Source organism: Mixophyes fleayi, chromosome 4 (assembly GCF_038048845.1).
Source record: "Mixophyes fleayi isolate aMixFle1 chromosome 4, aMixFle1.hap1, whole genome shotgun sequence".
Classification (NCBI taxonomy): Eukaryota; Metazoa; Chordata; class Amphibia; order Anura; family Limnodynastidae; genus Mixophyes; species Mixophyes fleayi.
In genome coordinates, this window is record NC_134405.1 from 52,587,876 (window position 1) to 52,613,496 (window position 25,621).

The window sequence follows — 25,621 nt, forward strand, 5'->3', positions numbered from 1 at the left end:
GTGACAGTAGTGCATCATTAATAAAAACATATGCATCAATCGCACTGCTCTTTGGTTGCCTTCACAGACCACTACAGAGAGTTTTCCATTGCCACAAGCCATCTAATCTTGCCTAAAGTACTAGCCTACCTGTCACTATTTACCAAAACACACGACCCGCACATTTAAATTACTTTACTTGTTTGAAATAAAACAATCCCTAAATACAAATCAGATTCTATTGGTTTAGTATAGATATGTGCAGTAGATATGGGTTACCGAACACCAATCAAATTTTATGATTCCTTATTTTTGCTTTCTTATAGGATGGTGAGGTCATAGGTATAAACACATTAAAAGTGACAGCAGGGATATCATTTGCTATTCCATCTGATCGAATCAGGCAATTCCTAGCGGAGTCACATGACCGTCAACTTAAAGGTATGAAGCTTTCAGATTATTTTTTTTCCATCATTAATCACTTACATAATTTCCTTACAGCAGTGGGACCAACTGGACGATGTTTACATCCTTTGGCGAACACTAATACTTACGGCATTCATAAATAATTAGTAAAAAAAACAAATACAATTTCTACAGCACAAAATAAATAATAAAAACTAAATGATGATTAAGTACTCTAAGAATTACAGAATGAGTGAGTCCTTACTCCGGTCTTCTTAATCAGTTGCTGTTTTATTTTATCACAACAACACAGTAACACAATCATTAAATGTTCCTCGGCCTCCTGGCACTAACTAAACCCACCAGGCCTAATTATCGTCCGGCTGCTAGTCAGCGTCGGAAGCCCCACCCACCAGATCCCACAATCCTTTTATTCTTAACAAACACACCTCAGCAATCACAACTATGTCGTGCACCTGTGAGTAAAATACTTCCTTAAGGTAACAGCAGGATCCTTATGCCTGCCTGACCCATTCCCAGGTGGACGGGCACTGTTCTGGTTATCAGGCCGTTGTAAATTACGCCCTTTTCCACAGAACATATTCAGAACAAAATTGAAAACAATATTACAAGGGGGGAGGCAGGTGAGAAAACTGCTAACCACTACACGCCAATAGTTGATGCTAGTTGAATCAACCCAATAAAGTCTAATGAAGAAATCAGAGATTTGATCACTAGTTAATGCACCTATATCACCTATAAGAGGTGAGTGAAACTACTGCCCACAGCACTTTGTTAATATTCACAAACAATACACACTATATTTTATTCTTTGTTTCTGGGTTCATCTGTAGCAGAGTTTTCCATTATTCTACATGATTCTAAAATGAAGACTGGAACTTCCAAGTGGCTGCTACATGGGCCCTTGACTACTTCCACCCTAAAGAGTAAATGTATCAAACCTTCTAAAAAAGGAAAGCGGAGGTGTAGCTCATAGTAACCAATCATATTCTAGCTATCATTTATCTAGAACATTCTCTATAACATCATAGCTTGAATCTGATTGGTTGCTATGGGCAATATGTTCACTTATCCTTTTTAGAAGGTATCATACATTTAACCCTAAGATTTATTTAATCTGAGGAAATTGACTTTTATGTCAGGAGTGGCGCAGGGCATATCCACAGACGCTAGTCATTTCTTCAACCAACATAACCTGACAACAAGGCATTATGTTATAATTATATTAAAAGCTGTATAGACATAGGACACTACAAACCCAACATGACCTGACCAATGGACATGACTATAATACAGTTCTACTAAACTCTATATAGACATAGGATACTACACCTTCCAACATGAACTGAACATGATTATAATAAAATTGTATTACACTCTATATGGACATAAAACATTACATCTACCCAACATGTCCTGAGCACTGACCATGATACATTTATATTTCATTATATACAGTCATAGAATATTTAACTTCTCCAATATAGTGCAAGCACTGGCTTGGAGCTGCTACTCATTAACAGGCCCCTGCAAACACATCTACCCCAATTGTTGCTTGTCAGGTTGCTGAACTAACACTAATACATGTTACATACTAACATAAGTGTTTCCTTACATTGTGTGCTGCATGACATTAACAACTTCAGTTTACAATCCTAATTAGGCAAGTAGACCTAATTCTTCTACCTGAGGAACATAGCACAAATCAAACACCTCTGGATCTACGAAGCATAATCTATGCTTTTGTATGCTTCTCTGGTCTAGATAAGTGTAATGTCCTGTATTCAAGTCTACTAGACAAGGATCTGCACTAACTACTGGCTGTGAAGAATGCAGCAACTAGACTAGTAAACCAGCCCTATCACTTGTACATTGCACCTACTCTTCAGCCTATTTCAAGGTTGGCTACTTTTCTTTTAAAGCATTGAGTAACCATTCCCCCAAATTTCTGAAAGAACGTCCACATTTACTGTACCTAAGCTCCCACCTTTCCACGGACACAAGATATCTGCTTGTGCCAGAAGGCTGAGCTACAAAAAATCCTTATCCATTATGATAGCAACTAAGGGAAATCGGAATACTGTATCTAATCTTTGTTTATCATGCTCTGTTCCGAGGTTGGAGTTATGCAAGAGAAAAAGCACTAAATAAGCATTATATATTTGGTAAATTTTGAATTTATGTGAATAAATTCACACACATATGGTAGATATCAACAGATAGACACTTGAGTTGAATATAATAATTGATAATCTTTCATTTTCCGAGCAGGGCTGGCTAAAGGGTAATGCCAATGAGGTGATTGCCATAGGCCCCAGGCAGTGAATTAGGTAAAAAAAAATCTTCCAAACATATGTATCCTAGATAACACAGCCACAGCTTTCATGTATATATAAATGTATCCAGGAGCAGTTACTGCCATGCTCTATATACATTAAACACCACCATGAAAATCAATAACCAAAGACTTTAGTTGTCCTTCGTTTCTAGGGCTTTACTGAATAGGTCTGCACAAGCCTTCATGCATCTTGGTCTGTATGTTACTGTGTAAAGAGCTGTGGAATATACTGATACAATATAGATAATTGTCAATAAATAAATATAGCATATGTCCCGACCCTCTTCACTCCTTTAGTAATTAACTTTGTGACTTATAGATTGCTTTGAGTTGCCATTTTGCTTGAATCCTTATACTTATAGAAGACATCAAAATCATCTTTGACAGTGACCTAGCATCTTAGTTAATGAAACTATACTGTAAATATTATATTTGTAATGGTAGCATTTAGACACAATACTTGCTTAGTTAATACATTTGTGACTAGAACAATTTCAAAATTTTGCCACTAACTGGCTAAAATAAGAATATATTTTTACTTTGTTTACTTTTTTTAGGGTATCATATTGAATAAAATTTTGTGATAGGGATTCTTTTGTTAATGTTAGGTAGAGTTTTCCATTAGGTTTAACTATGACTACTATTATTTAATTGTTGCGCCCCCAAGAAATAATCCCCGAAAATGTATGTTCTTATTGATATAGGTTCCATCCCACTGCTGACACCCATACTCATCCTTCTACAAAAATTGTGCCACTGTATTCTATAGTTTTGGTATATTGCGGGGCCCCCAGATTTAGCTTTGGCCTCAACCCCAAATTTTGCGGAGATGGTCCTGTTCTTCAGAGAGAAGAAAAAGTAAATTTCAATAGGGGTTTTGGCTATTACTCATCAGCTGTATATGTTTTCTACAGGAAAGTCCCTTCCAAAAAAGAAATACATGGGAGTGAGAATGCTACAGCTGTCATCAAGGTAGGCGTTTCTTTCCTTATGTTCAGAGTTCTGGCATCTGTGGTATTCTAAATAGTTTCTTATGCAAAGGCATATATTACAAACAGTGAGGACAACAAGGCTCATTTACTATGAATGTTTTACAGTACAAAATTGCATTAATAGCATGACAAGCAATTGGGCACCTGCTTTCATCGTCTAGCCTGCGTTATACAGGTAAAAGCCATTTGTTGAAGGATGCTGTGGTTCAGTGCAAATTGTCTTCCTGAATGCAATGTTTGTAGATGAGTCCTGGGGGTAAATGTATCATACCCCGGTTTTTGCAACTCGTGGGAGATCGGCGTCTTCGCAGCTTAAATTTAAAGCGGCGCTGCCTTGTAAAGGGAAGTTTCTACTCAACAGTAGTTTTTGACAAAGTTCCTGGTGCTCTGTATTTAATTTCCTGCCAGTCTGAAACGTGCCTCCTAATTCTCAGGAATTATCCAACTGGAAAAATTTTAATAATGCTTCTGGTGCTCATTTTTCAAATTAGTTCCAGTATGAACAGCTCTTACTGATTCTTAGGCACTGCAATATTATGTATAAGACATCCATGGTGACAAGAATTAGCAATTAGTATATTATCACTACTGCTTGGTTTACAATAAATGCACATTTCAATATTAAAACAATGTTTTACTATTTAATGGAAAATCTAGAAAATGAATAGCAGATGGATATGAATCTACAGTTCACATTAAATTAAAGTTAATATGTTTCAACCATATCAGAAAATATTTTTATATTTCCAGTGATCCTTTCCAAACAAAAATTAGATTAATTAATAAAAAAAATATGATCCATGTGTGGGTTAACAGTCCAAACAGGTGGTATAAATCCCATAATCCCATAAAGAGATTTCCATATTAAGGTGCAAGTTTTGCCCCCATTGCTGCATCATGCTTCTTGAGTTATCCTTTACCATCAAACTTGAAATAATTAATAAAAAAGTAATACATTCAATACAAAAGTCAATATATGACATATATAATAATTATCTAAACAATGTTGTTTTGTGTTTATACCTTATGTATGAATAAAAGAATATAAACTGCATTCATACATATGCACAAATATGTATGCAAATCCTTTATCAAGGGTTGCAAATTATATTAACATTTACTGATACACTCTCCCTAAAAGACCCAGTAGAAGGGACAATGGGCCTCCTGGGGTTGGAGGGGAGGTGACCATAGTTTTTCTGTACTTTACATAATACATGGAAGTATTTAAATTAAAAAGCTATTCTTCTGTTAATATACCTACCTACTGAAAAACCTTGCCTAGCAGTTGTGTCAAGCTTTGCTTCATACCACAGTATGTGTTCATTTTTACCAAAGACTGATAGATATCTACATCAGTAATTACTCTATCGCTATGTATACAACCAAACTTTATCAGCATTCATAAATACCAGTTGATCCCTTTTAATAATCTCCTTATAAGGCTTGATACCCCTATAATTAAGAATTTAATTTTATGATTAAGAATTTATGAACACTTTCTATCCAAAAGTCTAGAAGTAGATTGATAAAAAGTAGAGATTCTTTATAAATAAGTTGTATATTTAATTGTGCACATTCTAATATAGTACTTTCACCCAATAAATAATTTCAATCTCTGACAGTAGCATGGTCTGGAAAAATTAATTGTAAATTCATTAGTTCTCAAAGGTTCTTATCAAAAATAGCATTGTCTTATGTAAAATATTTTATATCCATATATACATTAGACATAATGCCTTCATTGTATGACAATGCTTTCTACAAGCGTAAGTTTCCTAGCAAATCTATTCAGTCCAGAATACTATTAAAATTATTAAACTGTAGTCAGTGCCAAATTTAGTACCTTTGATAAAGCCCCCAATTGAATCTCAGACAGTGTAGTGTGTGACAAATTGACAACATTTGACTTGTCTATCACAGTGCTAGTTATCGAGGTCTTCTCCCTCTTCCTTTGTCCACATCTCGTGGTTTTGTGGAACGGCGTGTGCTGCATGACCAATAAAATCTTGTGCCTTTTGTCTGATCCTGACAATCTGGGTCTGTGTCCCTCTGGTCTCCTAAAGAAGACGATGAAACGGATAGCGCTGAAGCACTTTCTGCATCAGATGAGTCCATATCTGTACTGGTGTTAACTCTACCCCCTCTTCTTATAGATTTCAAAGGTGTACTGTTTATTCTATATAGATCAGATATAAAGTGTTTCCAGGTGCAAATATCTCTATATATTATTATCTTAGTCCCATTTTTCTCTTTGGATCTTAATTTGTTTCTTTTGTTAAATTCTTTCCTAATTTTTCCACTTTAATATTAAGACTCATATCATAGTCAACATTATCCTTTCATTGTACTAGTAAGTCCTGTATTTTAGAATCCCGGTTTAGTTGCTCTTGTTTCTTGTGTCTGATAAGTACTAACGTTAGAAGATTAAAGGAACATGTTGTTACTCTTTGATTCCAGGATGTAATAAATTCTATATTAAATGTATTAAAAGTTCGCACTTTTATTGCAATTCTCAGTCCATGTGGGCTTCTCTGTATCTTAATATAATTTTCCAAACTTGTTATTTCCCACCAAAATGTATTTTCCATTAGCATCAATTTCCTGAATCCCTTAATATGATTTTATGTTGTTCATTCTTGCCTACTTTTACTTCCTCGCCTCCGAGAGATCTTGGGGGGAAGTGAAAAACAAGTCTGGAGAGGGCAGGGCGCCATGAATCATATCCTTTTGGTCCCTCCCCTGTGATGTGTGCACTACATTTCGTCACAGGACAGGGCCACAATGACACGAATCACTAGGGGGCGGGCAGAATGCGTGAGAATTGCTTGCTCTCCCGGGAGTCTGGGACACCTACCCGGAATTTGGGAGTCTCCTGGACATTCTGGGAGCATGGGCAGGTATGTGTTAGTTGCTGTTTTACACAATGTTTGTATATCTCCTGCTCTATCTCCCCTGTTAGAATGGCCTTTTTGATTTTGAAAAAACAACACAGGAAGACCAGTCTGCATTGTCAGTCTGTTGTTTTAGGGGTTTTTTTAAGTAATTTTTTTTATAGAGACTGCCTTAAATACATGCACTGAATAAAAACAACCAACCAGGTCAAATAGTGGTTATAGTAATATGCAATTGTAAGGATTTCGAAATCAAAGGAATATTGTAACTGGGCAAACAGAAGACGCTGATTATTGCAGAGCTATACCTCTAATTCTAAAGGCTCCAAGAAAACATTCCATCTGTCCAGAGATGTTTGCAGTAATTGTTTTACATTTTGGCATCTTCCCTTCATGTGAATATCATTCACTAGTTCTGGTGCAGCCACATAAAGCACTGCCTCCGCCAAGTCAGGCAGCAAATACTTTGTGATAGCGCTCACGTTGCCAAATAGTATAAACCGGGGATAGTGATTGTAATGTTTTATTGTAATATATTCATTATCGACGCATAACACCAAAGCCTAACTGAATCAGACTGGAAGGGGCGCCCAACATGATTTGCGTCCTTGGTGTTTTCTCTGGAATTTCCCCTCTCCCTTTGGAACACCTCTAGCATTTAAACCCACAGCCATTTAAATATGTATTAACCTATTAAGAGGTATGCTGAATTTTATCAAATCAGACGTATTCAACTGTCAGTCCATTATTAAAAAAAAATAATATATGATAACATGAAAATAAATAAACAATCTGTCCTGATTTCCTGGGAGGAAAATGAAGGAAAGCTATAAATCACAGGCTGAGAGTTATAAAGTGGAAGACGCAAGGTTCCCCAACAGTAGAGAGGAGTAATGCAAGGCTCCGGTCATACTGATGCAGAAAGATTATCGTGTTACATGCATCTCTTACATACATTGAATGTGTTCAAACTTTCCATATCAAGGAATGCAAAAGTTATCTGTTACTTGTCAGTGGGTAGATACAGATCAATAGAATGACTCTTACTGTTGAAATATGACATAAAATTAAGTAAAAGATAACAAAAAAACTAAAAAAACAAGCCAAACCCCTGTGACAAGTTGGGTTTATTTTGCCACCCTGTCTGTCTCAAGTCAGTTGTTTGATCTCCTCTTTTGTCTGTTCCATACAGAACCTTTGTTTTTTTTATTCTGAATTTACCTTATTTTTTTAAATCAGAATGTGAAAATAAATGGCATTGATAAAATTATTGACACCTTTGACTTAATATTTGGTAGCACAGTCTTTCGTAAAAATAAATACAATTGACCAGCTTTCTACTGGCAGTTTGTTCCTCTCTTGTTGTGCAAGCTGCTCCAGTTCTCCCAGACTTGAAGCAGGCCTTCTGCCAAGTGTTGATTTCCGATCTCACCAGATTTGGACTCATTACTGGCCGCTTCAGAACATACCAGCACCTCATTTTGACCCTTTTTGAAGTGTGCTTGGGCTCATATTCGTGCTGAAAGATCCATGACATTCCTCCAGAGTCACAGCTTTCTGACACAGAATTCAACATTGCGCTCCGAAATGGCCTGCTAATCTCCAGATTTCATGAAGGCCATGCATACTTTCAAGAAAGCCAAATGCAAATGCAGCACAACAACCCAAAAACATTACTGAACCGCCTCCAAGTTTGGCTAAAAAGAAGGTGTTCTTTTCATTTAGCTTTCTGTAAACAGAGGAATGATGTGCTTTAGCAAAAAGCTCTAATTCAGTGTTATCTGTCCATGATCTTTGATCAGGTTCTCTACTTCTAGGGATGTTGGCTACAGAGCCATGGGTCCTAAACATCCTAATAAGACTATGGTGAAAAAGGGAACATCAATGTCCCTATAGATTGATGTGTGGCATTGAGATTGACCTCCTCAGACAATTCTATGGCTTTCTTTCTTTTCTTCACGCTCAAGCAGTGCACAAAGTGACATAAAACAGAAGAATGAGTCCTTTGCTCCATTCAAGCTCTTTAATAGTTGATTTTTTTATAGCGGCACCTCCTACTCACAGGTGAGTTCAGTTCCAAAGTGAAGGAAAATCACCTGTTTTAAATCTAATTAATATCTAACTACTTAACTAAAGGTGCTAATAATATTTCTGGCCCATTTAAGGATTTCTGTGTAGAAAAAGCTACGACTTAGTAAACTTTTTGGGTTTTTTTCCCACTTCAAATGAAAGAAATACATACGTGGATACCAAAATATTTTTCAAGTTTAACATTTTTCTGAAGTGAAAAAAAAAATTAGAAAAATCAAGGTGCCAATAGTTTTGGTCACAATTGTTCCTACTTTTATTCTAGGAATTTCAACAACCTCATTGACATCCCTACTGGCACTGTTGCCTCTAAACTCCTCACATTATTGTGGACTCTCCCAATTAACATTATCTCCCACCCATCATTGTGGACACTCCCTGAACCTGTTGTGCCATCTCCAGTATCTCCAACTTGGCTTTGTCACTCTTTGACCACAACCTTCTTCCCTTCTATCTCAGTTAAGTCTCTCGCAATCCCAACTGCACTCAAATCCATCTGCACATCCTCTTCTCTGCATCACTTCAACTGCTCATCTGTCCTTCACCTGCACTGATCACCCTGCACTGATACTGCAATATTTTTTACACTACACTCACAGCAACTCTAGCTGAGGAAGCATCAGCCACTATACATCATCTCTGGAAATCCATACCCCAACTTTGACACCCCAAGTAAACCAACCATTTGAACAAGTGTTCAAATATCACTGAGTGCCAATGGAGAAAATCTTGCTCCCACCCTTTCTCTCTCAAAGCAAACCAACTTTAATATCCACCCACCCAGACAACCTAAACAAATCACCTATTTGTCACCTTCAACTTGCTTCCCTGCTCACCCCCACTACTATCCAATTCTCCGCTTACTTCGTCGCCACCTACTTCAAAGTCGAAACCTACACCATCAACAAATCGTCTTTCATCAGATCTATGACGCCATTCAACTCCCGACCTTGCCTCTCTCACCTTTCCTTTGCTTCCAAACTACTTGAATGGCTTGTTTAAAACCACCTTACACCCTTTCTCTCCACTCATTCTCTTGTGATGTCCTAAAGCTACCTATAACTCTATGGGCCTGATTTGCATCTGATTGTGTAGCATATCTTGTATTAAATAGCTCTGTGCATGCCAAAAAATGGACATTATGCCAATCAATGCAATTTATGCCTGCACGAAACTGACTCTAACTGTCTATGACTTGAGACGCGACACTAACATAGGTCATTTACGAAAGTAAGGGCGTTCCAACACAGATGTGGCCAATTCAAGGCCTGTGTTTGTTGTAAGTATGCCGTATCTTTGGCACCCGTTACAGGTCAGTTGTAAATGCTGACTGATAGTGATGACTGACACAGCATATTCTATGAATTAAGAATGACACTTATGCATGTGAATAACTATCACATAACTGTACGCAACTAAGATATACTCTAAATACACAATGTATGTACAGTACACATTGAAATCTTCATTTATGTATATGATTATACTGCTAAAATTTGTTATTTTAAATTTTGATGAAATAAAAGGGTTACGCGTTCTGATGGGACCTTTTATTGTACTTACACATGTACATATATAGCAGTCTGTTCTGGGTGTATACATATGACAAGCACTGTTTAGGCAGAGCCTAATTCCACCCAGATAACGTATCTTTAGATGCACTTGAACTTGAATACGGCTGGAACAAGCTGCATGCTCTTTTTAAAAACGCAGTTTATGTGCAAGTTGCGTTCGGACATGAATCAGACCCAAAACAGGACTCATTATTTCCCCCCCTCCTTGTGTCACTACCTCTAGTCCACCGCACTGCTGACAGCCTCACACTCTGCCCAGTTCCCCAAGCCCACTGACTGGGTTCCATCCTTGACTATGTACTCAGCTTTGCTAAACGCATGACAGTCCCTTATGTCACCTTCAAAAATTCCCTGAAAACACAGTTTTCTAAGTCAGTAGAACTATTACTAAGACACTTGTCCAATCTATTATTATCTTCTTCACTACAGAAATCTCGTGCTATCTTACCTTTCCCCTCTACAATGCGTCCTGAATGCCGCTGCAAGTCTGAACCTTCCTTTCTTGCTGCTTTACATCTGACTACAGTGACACTCAATTGCCTCCAGAATTAAATTCAAGCTACTCAAGCTCACTTTAAACAGCCCTCAACAATTACTCCCATTGATACATTTGTGAGCTTGTCATAAGATAAACTCCCTCTGACTACCACCTCCAAGACTACATTGTGCTATCTCTACTTAATTAACTCCCTACTATGCCTAACCAGACTCTATGTCCCAGGCTTCCTGGAGCCTCAATGTTCACTTCCCCTGTTAGGCTAGCTGTGGAGAAGGGAAGATAGCAGTAATATGCACACAGATCACAAAGTCAGAGGTGTTTGACTGCTTCAGGCATCCTCATCCCTGGGGTCAGTTGGCTAGGAGACATCAGGTGGGAGAATGCCTGGGATTTCTTGGTTCCTGCACCATACTCCCATTCCCTGTTTGACTCAAGTCCCCCAGGTATGGGACCCTCTAGAGCTGGAATTCAGCCACTAGCTCTTATTTGGACAATTATTCATATGGTAGGTTTAGGACTGCAGTTTAATTTGATTGATGGATGAGTAATCACATTCAGTTCTCTCTATGTCAGGAACTCTGTATTTAGATGCCAGACTCAGTATTTGTCACACTTTTACACAAAGAATATCACTGACTGGTATTAGCGCTACTAACCTGAGAGGCGCGGAGTCTAACACACCACAGCAAGGAGGTTTGGGCTTTGCTGCGTGCGATGTGCAGGTCGCGGTTCTCCCAGGAAGTCACCAGTGCAGCGATTAGAGGGTAGTCAGACAGGCCGAGTCGAAACCAAGGAAGCGAGGTACCACGGAGAGTAGGCAAGAGTAGTCAGGAACGGTCCAAAGGTCAATACCAGTGCGGGCAGCGAAGTACAAGGGATATCCGGAAGAGAGGTCAAACAAGCCAAGCAGTCAAATACACAGGAGGTCAGGAACAGGAATATAAACTAAATGCTGGAGCTGGTTAGAACCAATACTCTGGCACTAGACATGTGTCAGAGGCTGCTTTAAGCACTCTAAGGTGCCTCCTGATAGGGTTAGGGAGATTTAGGCGGTAAAGACATGCTGGCTGCAGACAGGTGAGTAGATATAGAGTTCTGCTGCTAGGCAACAGGACGTGGATTGCGGAGAGAAGGTGTCCGTCTCCGGCGCCTGTGGAGAGCGGGGAGACGGCACCTGACAGTATCCTCCCCTTCTTTCTTACGGGTGATGAGGGAATCCCGCAGAAATCTTGCCAACAGACGTGGAGCATGAATATCCTCTTCATAGACCCAAGATCTCTCCTCTGGGCCGTAGCCCTTCCAATGGATGAGAAATTTACGTTTTCCTCTAGAGATACGAGATTCCAGAATGCGTTCTACCAGAAATTCTTCACCACGAATGGTCTTGACAGGAGGAGGTGGAGAGGATTTACTGGAAAATTCGTAGAGAATGAGTGGTTTCAGCAGAGAAATATGGAATGTATTATGAATCCGAAGGGAAGCTGGTAGATGAAGTCTGTAAGTGACTGGATTAATCACAGAAGAGATGGGAAAAGGCCCTATATAGCGTGGAGCCAGTTTCATAGTGGGAACCTTGAGTCTAAGGTTACGGGTAGCTAACCACACTTTATCTCCTACCCGAAGTCTTGGAAGGTTTCTTCCGTGACGATCAGAAAAGTGTTTGTACCGATTTGAAGACAGTAGTAACCTGGAACGAACTTGGGACCATATTTGGGAGAAATTGCGGACCAAGTTTTGTGCGCGCAGGTACGGAGGAATCGGATAGATCGGAGAAGGTGGGGAGAATAGGATGTCTCCCGTAGATGGTAAAAAAGGGAGAGTTACCTGTAGACTCGTGTTGGTGGTTATTATGCGTAAACTCTGCCCAAGGTAAAAGTTCACTCCAGGAAGATTGTTGGTTCGAACAGTAACACCTTAGAAATGCTTCCAGGTCTTGATTGGTCCGTTCCGTTTGCCCATTCATTTGCGGGTGGTACCCAGAGGAGAATTTTAAACTAATACCCAGCTGTTTGCAAAAGAACCTCCAGAATCGGGAGACAAATTGGACTCCTCTATCAGAAATGATGTCCCTCGGGCAGCCATGAAGGCGGAAGATCTCTCGAATGAACAGGTGGGCCAACTGGGAAGCAGAGGGAAGTCCCTTGAGGGGAACGAAGTGGGCTAGTTTAGAAAAGCGGTCCACCACTACCCAGATGGTGTTAAAGCCATGGCTGGCAGGAAGATCCGTAATGGAGTCCATGCTAATACTGAGCCATAGTAGATCTGGAATGGGCAGTGGGTGGAGAAGGCCAGCAGGGGATCTCCTAGGCGTCCTGTGTTGGGTGCAGACCTCGCAAGAGCGGATGTATTTCTGGACGTCCGAGGATAACGAGGGCCACCAGTATAAGCGGGATAGGAGAGCAACTGTCTTCTTAACTCCAGCATGACCAGCGAATTTGGCGTTGTGGGCCCATCTCAAGAGTTTAATGCTCAGATGTTCTTGTACAAAGGAACGACCAGGAGGAGGGGTCTTGAAAGAGGAGTTGGTCAAGGCTAGAATTGTAGAGGGATTGAGGATAGGTTTGACAAACATGGATGACGAGACATCAGAGAAATCAAAAGATCGGGATAATGCGTCAGCACGCAAATTCTTGGTACCGGCCCGGAAAGTTAGTATCAGCTGGAATCTGTTAAAAAATAGCGACCAACGGGCCTGTCGAGGGTTCAGACATTGTGCAGACTGTAAGTAGGTGAGATTTTTATGATCAGTATACACTGTGATGGGAAAGCGTGCCCCCTCCAACAGATAACGCCATTCCTCCAGGGCGGTCTTGATGGCGAGAAGTTCCTTATCCCCAATCCCGTAGTTGGCTTCACTGGCCGAAAATCTTTTGGAGAAAAAACCACAAGGAACAGGAAAGCCTTCAGAATTCTTTTGGGAAAGTACTGTTCTAATCCCAACGGAGGATGCGTCCACCTCTAAGAAAAAAAGCTTATTTTGATCGGGTTGAGATAAGATGGGTGCAGACAAGAAGGCCTCCTTGATTGCTAGAAATGCTCGTACAGCATCTGGGGGCCAAGACTTGGATTGGCCGCCTCTCTGAGTGAGAAGAGTAATAGGGGAAATTAACGTAGAAAACCCCTTAATGAATTGGCGATAATAATTTGTGAAGCCAATAAAGCGCTGGGTAGCCTTGAGCCCAGAAGGTTGAGGCCAGTTATGAATAGCCTCCAATTTGCTTGAATCCATCTGAAGACCAGAGCCTGATACAATATATCCTAGGAAGGGTACTTGAGAGCAATTGAATAGACATTTCTCGAGCTTGCAGAACAGGAGATTAGCACGTAAACGGGAAAACACCTCTTTGACATGCATGAGATGAGTGGACAGGTCTTGTGAAAAGATTAGGATATCATCCAAATAAACAACCACTGATTGGTAGAGTAAATCCCTAAATATTTCGTTCACAAAGTCCTGAAAGACAGCTGGGGCGTTACTGAGCCCAAACGGCATCACCAGGTATTCATAGTGTCCGTCTCTGGTATTAAATGCGGTTTTCCACTCGTCTCCTCTGGGAATTCTGATTAGGTTATAGGCTCCCCTGAGGTCCAATTTAGTAAAGATCCGTGCCCCTCGAATACGGTCAAAGAGCTCAGAGATTAAAGGAAGGGGGTAGCGATTTTTAATCGTGATGGCATTTAGTCTCCTGTAATCAATGCACGGTCTGAGAGAGCCGTCCTTCTTCTTTACAAAAAAGAAGCCTGCACCTGCTGGAGAAGATGATTTCCAAATGAATCCCTTCATGAGGTTCTCAGCCACATACTCCGACATAGCCTGTGTCTCGGGCAAGGACAGTTGGTGTACCCTGCCTCTAGAAATGTTCTTTCCAGGGATGAGGTCGATGGGGCAATCCCAAGGCTGATGTGGAGGAAGGATCTCGGAAGCGGTTTTAGAGAACACATCAGTGAACTCAGAGTAGACTTCAGGAAGGCCCACCAAGGAAGAGGTACAGAGACAGGCCAGCTTGGGTTTAGATGGGAAAACGGATCTCAGACATCTTTTATTGCAGGATGAACCCCAGCGGATAACTTGAGCTCGCTGCCAGTCGAATTGTGGAGAATGGAGCTTCAGCCAGGGTAGACCCAAGATGATAGGGTTAATGGATTGGGGTAGCACAAGGAAACTTATAGTCTCGGAGTGAAGTGCTCCTATCTCCATCCGGAGAGGAGAAATAGAGAGAGAGATTGAGCCATTGGAGACTCTATTTCCGTCCACCGCAGTGAGCATCAAATGTTGAGACAAGGGTATAGTATCCAGACAGAGTTCGGTCACTAGTTTGGAAGAGATGAAGTTCCCTGCAGACCCCGAGTCCACATAGGCCCAGGTAGTAAATGGGCCATTAGGGCAAACCAAGGTGAATGGCATCAAGAACTCCGACTCCTTCCGAAGGTAGGGAGAAAGGTCCTAGGTTGACCTCCCTACTATCACCGAGGAGGTGGCGTTTCCCGGCCTCTTGGGACAAACGGAGAGAAGATGTCCTGGTTCACCGCAATACAAGCAGAGGCGGTTTTTCATACGTCTCTCACGTTCCTCTGGGGACAGATGTGAACGGCCGATCTGCATAGGCTCCTCTGCAGGCGGAGTAGGAGGAATAAAGTTAGGTGCCAAACGAGGAAACAGCCGGCGAGTGCGGTCCCGTTCGAGAGCTCGTTCCCTGTGGCGGATGTCCACCTTAACACACAGGGATATGAGGTCATCCAGATTGGAAGGAAGATCACGAGAAGCTAAATCATCCTTGATGCGCTCATTAAAGCCTTGCCAGAAGGTAGCGATGAGAGCTTCGTCGTTCCATCGGAGTTTGGCTGCAAAGGTCCGAAATTGTACCGCATATTGTCCTGCTGTAAGAGAGCCTTGGCGTAATCCTAGGAGACCAGAGGCGGCTGAAGAGATTCTTCCGGGTTCATCAAATACCTTGCGGAATCTTTCAATGAAGACCACATAATTTTGTAGTATGGGGTCCTCTCGTTCCCAGAGAGGGGAAGCCCAGGCCAATGCTTGCCCCGAGAGAAGTGAAATTAAATAGGCCACTTTTGCTCTTTCTGACGAGAAATTCTCCGGAACCAACTCGAATTGAATCGAACACTGGTTGAGGAAGCCACGGCATTTCAACGGATCGCCATCATATTTCTCGGGATGAGGAAGACGGAGGACTCTAACGGTAGTACCCCTAGCGGGGATGGTAGGATCTGATGCAGCAGAGAAAGTGGCGGCCGAGGAAGTGGTAGATGGTGATGCTTGCAAGGAGTCCAGACGGGAGATGACTCCCTGAATGCATTGCAATAATTGGGCCTGGTTGGATTCTTGTCGTTCCACTCTTTAACCCAGGTGAATTAATAAGTCGCGGGCCGAAGGTTCGTCCGGTCCGCTCATGGCCAGAGTATTCTGTCACACTTTTACACAAGGAATATCACTGACTAAAGCAACACGAAATCTTCAAAAACGGTCCCGTAAAGCAGAACGTCACTGGCGTAAATCTCGCACCTCTAATGACTTCTTCACATATACTTCTGTCTACCACTCCTATCAAAATGCTCTGGACACTGCAAAACAAACATACTTCCAATCTCTTATCTATGCTCAGGCTTCTAACCCCAAACGCCTTTTCAATACATTTAAATATCTTCTCAACCCTCCCACCCTGAACCCTCCATCTACTATCAGTGCTCAGGATCTTGCTTCCTACTTCAAGGACAAGATTGACAAGGTCAGACTAGAAATAGTATCCTCTTTCTTGACAAGCATTCAGCTCAATTCCTTCCCACTACCCTCTGACACCCTCTCTTCATTTGACCCCACAAATGAAGAGGAAAATTCTACGCTCTTCTTATATTTCTACTCCACCTCCTGTCCTCCTGATCCTATTTCCTCACAAATTGGTAGATCCCTGTCTTCTGTGCTCATTTCACCTCTAACGCAAATCTGTAATTGCTCGCTCTCTACTGGCATCTTTCCATCACTATACAAGCATGCAGTGATTACTCCTATTCTAAAAAAAACTGATTCCGACCCAAACTCTCTATCAAATTACCGTCCCATCTCTCAGCTGCCGTGCCCCTCCAAGCTTCTAGAGAGACTTGCCTACACTCGCCTCACACGCTTTCTTTCCGCTAACAACCTGTTGGATCCTCTTCAGTCTGGCTTTCGTTCTCAACACTCCACAGAGACTGTGTTGACCTATGTTGTCAATGATCTGATCACTGCTAAAACTGAACGCCATTACTCTCTCCTAATTCTCCTGGATCTCTCGGCTGCATTTGACACCGTAGACCACTCTCTTCTCCTACAAACGCTGCAATCCCTAGGTCTTCAAGACACTGTTCTATCCTGGTTCTTAGCCTACCTTTCTAATCGCTCTTTCACTGTTAATTTCTCTTGAGCCACCTCTGCTCCGCTTCCCCTATCAGTTGGAGTACCACAAGGCTCAGTGCTAGGTCCTCTGCTGTTCTCTATCTATACCGCTTCTCTTGGAAATCTAATAAGTTCCTTTGGCTTTCAGTATCATCTCTATGCGGATGATACCCAAATCTATCTATCCTCTCCTGATCTCTCGACATCTGTGTTGTCCCGTGTAACTGACTGTCTTTTTGCCATTTCATCTTGGATGTCCTCTCGCCAACTCAAACTTAATCTTTCTAAAACAGAGTTAATAATATTCCCACCCACCAACAAGAGCATACCTGACATTTCTATCTCTGTTGATAACATGACCATAAATCCCACCCCACAAGCTCGCTGCCTAGGTGTAATCCTTTACTCACACCTATCCTTTGTTCCCCACATTGACTCTATATCTAAATCCTGCTACATACATCTAAAGAACATTTCCAGAATTCGCACATATCTCACGCAAGACACTGCAAAAACCTTAATTCATGCACTCATCATCTCCCGCATTGACTATTGCAATTCCCTCCTTACTGGTCTTCCCAAAAACAGACTCAAACCTCTACAATCTATTTTGCACGCTGTGGCAAGACTGATTTTCCTTGCAAATCGTTCTTCCTCTGTTGAATCACTCTGTATGTCTCTACACTGGCTGCCTGTTTTGTACCGAATCCAATATAAAATACTTTTACTAACCTACAAGGCCATCAACAAAGCTGCACCAACATACATCTCCTCAATGGTCTCAAAATATCTCCCAACTCGGCAACTCCGTTCTACACAAGATCTGCGTCTCTCATCCACCCTCATTACATCCTCCCATTCCCCGTTACAGGACTTTTTTCTGGCTGCACCCACTCTGTGGAATTCTCTCCCTCGCACAGTAAGACTCTCCTCTGGTCTACAAACTTTCAAGCGTTCTCTGAAAACCTACCTCTTCAGACAAGCTTATAATATTACTTGGCCACCCTCTTAACCTCCCTACCTTTAGCCTGTTACACAGTTTCAAGCGGGACGGCTGCCCCCTGACCAACATTGTTGTGTGACGGGTTCATTTAGCTTATGAGTCACTTTTACCTTTGCAGTCTGGCTGGGCCAAAATGCAAAATGTAGACTTAACCTCAAGTGTCAATCTCCCATTGTCCCATAGATTGTAAGCTTGCGAGCAGGGCCTTCTCACCACTTTGTTTGTTTTGCCCAGTTTGTTAATTAGTTTATTATGTTTGTCCCCAATTGTAAAGCGCTACGGAATATGTTGGCGCTATATAAATAAATGATGATGATATGATGATACCTGGTCCTGACTTTGTACTTCACTGACAGATTGCTTTTGAATGTTGAATTTTACTGCCTATTCCTCTGCCTGCGGAGCCTGACTATTCTGCCTTCAGAGCTACTTTCCAGTAGTGCTTTGTCCACCAAGCTAAGGGCCAGATCAGTGGACAACGACATAGTTACTATATTCATCCTGCGTTGTGCTGGTCAGTCTTCTTCACCTTAGAAGGATGATCAGGGCCAACAATCATCTTGCTGAGGTGCTGGTCATCCTCATGAAAGTCAGTCATGCTCCATAAACCATTGCAGTTTAGTAACCGCAGTTGGAGGTGGTGATCATCTTATATTTCAGGCCCTGCCATCTATTATTTCCATCCATGTGCTATGGAAGCTCAGGAAGGATCTCCTCCTGTGCATCTAGAATGGGCATGGATATTAGCTGTCCACAATGCAGCCTCTTCAACTCCTGTTCTGCTAGTGTATGTCTTTTTGTCTACTCTGGATTCCTCAACTATTCCAGACAGTGTGCTTCAGCCACTGAAGGTTTACCGTACATAATCGAAAAAATCTGTATCATCAATAACTTTTCAGCCAGTAAATAGCTTCCTTCTCCATTTTCTGATTCTGTGTGCATCACTGCAACAGATATTCCTTGAAGCCTTCCAAATAGGCATATGGATAGGAAATGGATTGAAATCTGGTGTGGTTCCATCTTCATAATAGGAGTCTCCACATTGTTGCTGAGGCACTATATTTTCTATACTTGAATACTTGTTCCATTTACAAGGCCAGCTAGCTGTGGTTCCTCCGCTTACACCACAGACCAATATTCCTTACCACTTACAGAGCATATAAGCCCTCAGCTAGGTGGGTGAAACCCTTGCCTGCTACTGGGGTTATATTTCCATTCATCCCTTGTTTGTCATGGCCCAATGCTCCATATTGCTTGTAGGGTGCATGAATCCTTGCCGGGCCAGAACCTATATGGATCACTGACTTCTGATCCCTCTTTGGCTTCTTGAGATACTCTCACAAGAAACATGGTGATGTTTGCATAACCCTGGAATGTACCTCAGGTACGTTCCCCAGCGGCTCTTCCCAGCTTGGCAAACAAGTCCAGCACCATATCAGCAGCACTGATCTTATTCTGAAGCCATGCAAATATAGAAATAGAGAATATGTATTTATTAAAGTGTTCTCCAACTGTCACTCACCGGACCGTGAGTGCCTCTGCGCTGGTGTGTGGTTCTCTATCCTTCCTGCAGGCGCCTGTTCTGAGCCGCGGCCGTCCCCATCTTGATGGACTGCGCATGCGCAGCATCCATGAACTCCTATGACCTTGCTTTTAACCTAATTGGTGGATCAATCACCTCTCCCTATTTAAAGCACCTGTGGCCATTGTATCGTTGCCTGATCTTGAGTCTCATTCCCTGTGAGTCTCTGAAGGTGTCTCCTGTGTCCTGCTCAAATCTTCAGTATCTTGCTGGATTACCTGCTCTGCTCATCGGCGGTTCCCATACCCGCTACTGACTCCTGTGTCCTGCTCGTGTCTTCAGCTGTCTGCTGGATTACTTGCTCTGCTCATCGGCGGTTCCCATACCCGCTACTGACTCCTGTGTCCTGCTCGTGTCTTCAGCTGTCTGCTGGATTACCTGCTCTGCTCACCTGCGGTTCTCATACCCGCTACAGTCTCTCAGCAATCCTGCTGTGCCTGCATATCCTTGATGGACAAGCTTCTCTACTCAGCAGCGGTATGCATACTTGTTATTGACTATCAGCTGTTATCCTGCATATCCGCTTTGGACAAGCTTCTCTACTCAGCAGCGGTATCCATACCCACTATAGACTATTAGCCGTTACGCTGCATATCTGTTTGAACAAGCTTCTCTACTCAGCAGCGATATGCATACTTATTATTGACTATCAGTTGTTATCCTGCATATCCGCTTTGGACACGCCTCTCTACTCAGCAGCGGTATCCATACCAGCTATAGACTATTAGCTGTGACGCTGCATATCTGTTTTGGACTAGCTCCTCTGCTCTGCAATTGTATTTATACAGTTACAGACTCTTATCACTCCTCCACGTATCCGCACCTGGACAAGTCCTCACCTCATCACAGCAGTGGTACAACTTGCTACACGCAGACCACTGACTCTTCCGCTACCTACCTACACCTGGACAAGTCTTCCCTTCACAGCAGTGGTACAACTTGCTATACGCAGACCACTGACTCTCCCGCTACCTACCTACACCTGGACAAGTCTTCCCTTCACAGCAGTGGTACAACTTGCTATACGCAGACCACTGACTCTCCCGCTACCTACCTGCACCTGGACAAGTCTTCTCATCACAGCAATGGTACAACTTGCTATACGCAGACCACGGACTCTCCCGCTACCTACCTGCACCTGGACAAGTTATCTCTTCACAGCAGTGGTACAACTTGCTATCCGCAGACCACTGACTTTCCCGTTACCTTCCTTCACCTGTTCACGTCCACTCTACTCTCCTACCAGTACAGCTGCAAGTTGCTGACTCTCCTACCAGTATAGCTGCAAGTCACTGACTCTTCCTACTATTCACCCTACTGCCCAGAGGACCGCTGTGTAAACCCCGCCCCTCTGGTAAGCATTATAAACTGGTGAATCCTGGGCAGAACTCCTAGTGCCCGTGATAGTAAGATCAGGCCATGACAGACCCAGGATCGGAACCAACAGCTAAAGAGATGCTGCAGTACCTGGTTACTCGGATTGAACAACAAGATGTTCGAGAGCAACAGTTATTCCAATGTTGTCAGGCTCTAGCCTCCCGAGGAATCCCTGCGCAAAATGTAGCAGCTACTGTTGATCCTCCAGTACCTTCTTCTTCCTCCCCAGTGCCATCCAAGGTGTCTACCGTTTCCACGCTACACCTGCCTACTCCCTCTAAGTATGATGGAGACCCGAAAACCTGTAGGGGTTTTCTTAACCAATGTTCCATTCATTTCGAACTTCAACCTCACAACTTTTCTACTTATCGTTCTAAAGTGGCCTATCTCATCTCTTTGTTTTCCGGACAGGCTCTCGCATGGGCCTCCCCTCTGTGGGAAAGAAATGACCCTTTATTGGAAGATAGTGCCATGTTTATTTCTACATTTCGAAGAATTTTTGACGAACCTGGTCGTGTTATCTCTGCGGCTTCCAGTATTCTCCGACTACGCCAAGGATCCCGGTCAGTAGCCCAGTACGTCAATTTCGGATTCTTGCCTCCAAGCTCCAATGGAACACTGAGGCGCTGATAGCTGCCTTCTGGCAGGGTCTTGCCGACAATATCAAAGATGCACTGACCTCACAAGAGTTACCCTCCTCCTTGGACGACTTGATTTCTCTATGTCACCATGTAGACATGAGGTTTCGTGAGAGAGATTCCGAAAGAGGAACTTCTTCCAAAGCGCCTGTTCGCTCAGCATCTCAAGTTCGTTATCTTCCACCTCCAGTAGAACCCATGGAGGTAGGACGTTCTAAACTAACATCTGAAGAGAGGGAGCGACGAGTGAAAAATAGACTCTACATCTATTGCGCTGACTCTACTCACATGCTGAACTCATGTCCTAGAAGGTCGGGAAATGCCAGGCCCTAACCAGTTCTGGAGAGGTAAGGTTAGGGTCCCTGAAGTCCTCTCCATGTTCTATGGATTCTAAAATCTGTGCTTTTGATGTTACCGTTTCCTTTGCTACCAAGTTATTTATGTCTCAAGCGCTTCTAGACTCTGGAGCTGCTGGAAACTTTATCTCTAGTGTTCTAGTGAATCAATGGTCTCTACCAGTGATTCCTTTAAAAGCAGCTATCGCTGTCACCGCTATCGATGGTTCTCGCATAATTAATGGACTCATCACTAAATGTACGACTCCATTGTCCCTTCAAATCGGAGCCTTACACCAGGAGAAAATTTCTTTGCTGGTCCTTTCTGTTACCACCAGTCCCATTGTACTTGGCCTTCCATGGCTTCAACTTCATTCTTCTCAGATTGACTGGAACACTCCTCAAGTCACTTCCTGGGGTCCAGATTGTCGTCATAGATGTCTGTCTCAAGTTGTTCCACTCAAAATAAATCAATCTTCTATTACACCCTGTCCGGTGGGTCTTTCTCCACAGTATACTTCCTTCGCGGACGTGTTTGATAAAATCCAGTCTGAACGCCTTCCGCCCGATCGGGCGTGGGATTGTCCGATTGATTTACAACCTGGCAAGAACCATCCTAGGGGTCGTGTGTATCCTCTCTCGCTACCAGAGACCCAAGCAACATCTGATTATATCAAGGAGAATCTCCATTGTGGTTTTATTCGACCTTCCACTTTTCCCGCTGGAGCGGGGTTCTTTTTTGTTAAGAAGAAAGATGGGTCATTACGACCCTGTATAGATTATCGTGGACTTAATTCCATTACCATTAAAAATCGGTACCCTATTCCGCTAATTACCGAGCTCTTTGACCGCATTAAGGGAGCCCGCATATTCACCAAACTTGATCTCCGAGGCGCTTATAACTTAATCCGCATCAAGTCCGGAGACGAATGGAAGACAGCTTTTAACACCAGGGATGGACACTATGAATATCTAGTTATGCCCTTCGGGTTGTGTAACGCCCCAGCTGCCTTCCAGGGATTCGTGAATGAGATCTTCCGGGACTTGTTGTATGTTTGTGTCGTCGTCTACCTGGACGACATATTAATTTTCTCCCAGGATCTGCCCACTCATCATCAACATGTGGCAGAGGTCCTTTCCAGACTCCGGAGAAACTCATTATTCTGCAAGTTAGAGAAATGTTCCTTTGAGTTATCCCAGATTCCATTCTTGGGATATATTGTGTCCAGAGTAGGTCTAAAGATGGATCCGGAGAAGGTGAACGCTGTACTACGTTGGCCCCAGCCAACTACCCTCAGAGCAATCCAATGCTTTTTAGGGTTTGCAAACTACTACAGACGCTTCATTCAAGGTTTTTCCTCCATTGCTTCTCCAATAGTGGCTCTGACTCGTAAGGGCGCTAATACTAAACAATGGTCCTCCGAGGCCTAAAAAGCCTTTCACTTCCTCAAAAAGGCGTTCTCTACCGCTCCTGTTCTTCGACAGCCTGACGTGACCCTTCCTTTCTTTCTGAAAGTAGACGCCTCTAATGTTGGTCTAGGGGCCATTCTATCTCAAAGATCGGAGCAACAAAAATTCCATCCTTGTGCCTTCTACTCTCAAGGTCTTCTACCTGCGGAAAGAAACTATACCATCGGGGACAAGGAGTTGTTGGCCATAAAAGCAGCATTAGAGGAGTAGAGATATCTGCTGGAGGGGGCTCGTCATCCTGTAACTATTTTTACTGACCACAAAAACCTGTTATATCTGCAGTCAGCTCAGTGTTTGAATCCTCCTCAAGCAAGATGGTCACTTTTCTTTTCTCGTTTTGAACTTATCATAACCTTCAAACCAGCTTCCAAGAATAGAAAAGCAGACGCCTTATCTCGGGCATTTGTGGCGTCCTCTGACACTGAGGATAGTCCTAATCATCCCATATTGGATCCCAAATGTGTGACTCTGGACACTTCTTCCACCAAGGTGCTACCATTTGGGAGAACCCTCGTGCCTCCTTCTCTACGTAAAAAAATATTATCGTGTTATCATTCTTCCCGTTTTTCTGGACACTCGGGAGAACGCAAGACATTAGAAATCCTTTCTCGAAGCCCTCTATGAGGAGAGATGTCAAAGAATTTGTGGCCGCATGTGAGATTTGTTCCCAGTTTAAAACCCCCCGCAGAACACCGGCGGGATTACTTCAACCACTAAACATTCCTTCCAAACCATCTTCCTCCTAGCAAAAGTTGCAATACGATCTGGGTAGTGGTGGATAGATTTTCGAAAATGGCACATTTTGTTCCTTTGACCAGATTACCTTCATCATCTACTCTGGCTGACCATTTTATCAAGGAGATCTTTCGGATTCATGGATCTCCATCTGAGATTGTTTCGGATAGAGGAGTGCAGTTCGTCTCCAGATTCTGGCGAGCCCTTTGCAAGACCTTGGGTATCCGATTGTCACTATCATCCTCCTACCATCCTCAATCAAATGGACAGACCGAGAGAGTCAACCAAGATCTTGAGACTTTCATAAGGATGTTCTCCTCAGCCAACCAAGACAATTGGGTAGATTTGCTTCCATGGGCTGAATTCGCCCATAACAATATGTATCACGAGTCATCTTCAAAAACTCCATTCTTTGTGGTATACGGTCACCATCCGTCTCTCCGGGAATTTCCTGCCCTCCCTCCCACCCAAGTTCCTGCAGTGGAGAGTTTATGTCATAGTTTCAAAACTATCTGGTCTCAGGTTATATCCTTTCTGAAGAAGACATCTGCCAGATACAAGTGTTTTGCTGATAAAAAGAGGCGAGCTATTCCACCACTTAAAGTTTGAGACTGCGTATGACTTTCTACCAAAAATATTCGCCTGAAGGTTCCGTCCATGAAGTTCGATCCCCGTTTCATTGGTCCATATAAAATCACTCAGGTGATAAATCCGGTGTGCTTCAAACTACTATTACCTAAGAACCTTCGTATCTCCAACGCCTTCCATGTGTCATTACTCAAGCCTCTTATCATCAACCGTTTCTCTGGCCCTCCTTCAGCACCTCGGCCAGTACAAGTTCATCAAGAGGAGGAGTTTGAAATTACTCATTTTCTGGATGCCAAAATTTTGCGAGGAGTTCTTCGCTTCCTAGTGCATTGGAAGGGCTTTGGTCCAGAGGAGCGTTCTTGGATCCACGCAGATGATCTCAACGCTCCAGCTCTTCTAAAAAAAATTTACTCCAAGTTTCCGGGCAAACCCGGCTCCAAGTGTTCTGTGCCCACCTTTAAAAGGGGTGTACTGTGACTCACCGGACCGTGAGTGCCTCTGCGCTGGTGCGTGGTTCTCTATCCTTCCTGCCGGTGCCTGTCCTGAACCGCGGCCATCCGCCACCTTGATGGACTGCGCATGCGCAGCATCCATGAACTCTTATGATCTTGCTTTTAACCTAATCGGTGGATCAATCACCTCTCCCTATTTAAGGCACCTGTGGCCATTGTATCGTTGCCTGATCTTGAGTCTCGTTCCCTGTGAGTCTCTGAAG

The 25,621-nt window shown here is 42.8% G+C and overlaps 1 protein-coding gene across 2 annotated transcripts in view; it reads left to right on the forward strand.

Annotated features, from left to right (window-relative positions):
• LOC142151407 (serine protease HTRA1-like) overlaps window positions 1–25,621 on the forward strand; it is a 54,090-nt gene that overhangs the window by 21,819 nt on the left and 6,650 nt on the right. The window contains exons 6-8 of one of the 2 annotated variants that reach the window (XM_075207012.1): window positions 306–420; window positions 3,658–3,715; window positions 5,659–6,043. In XM_075207012.1, coding sequence (XP_075063113.1) covers window positions 306–420; window positions 3,658–3,715; window positions 5,659–5,740 — 255 coding nt within the window. In that variant the 3' untranslated portion in view covers window positions 5,741–6,043. Of the gene's footprint in view, window positions 1–305; window positions 421–3,657; window positions 3,716–5,658; window positions 6,044–25,621 lie in introns of those variants that run through there. The other variant, XM_075207011.1, reaches the window with a different exon arrangement.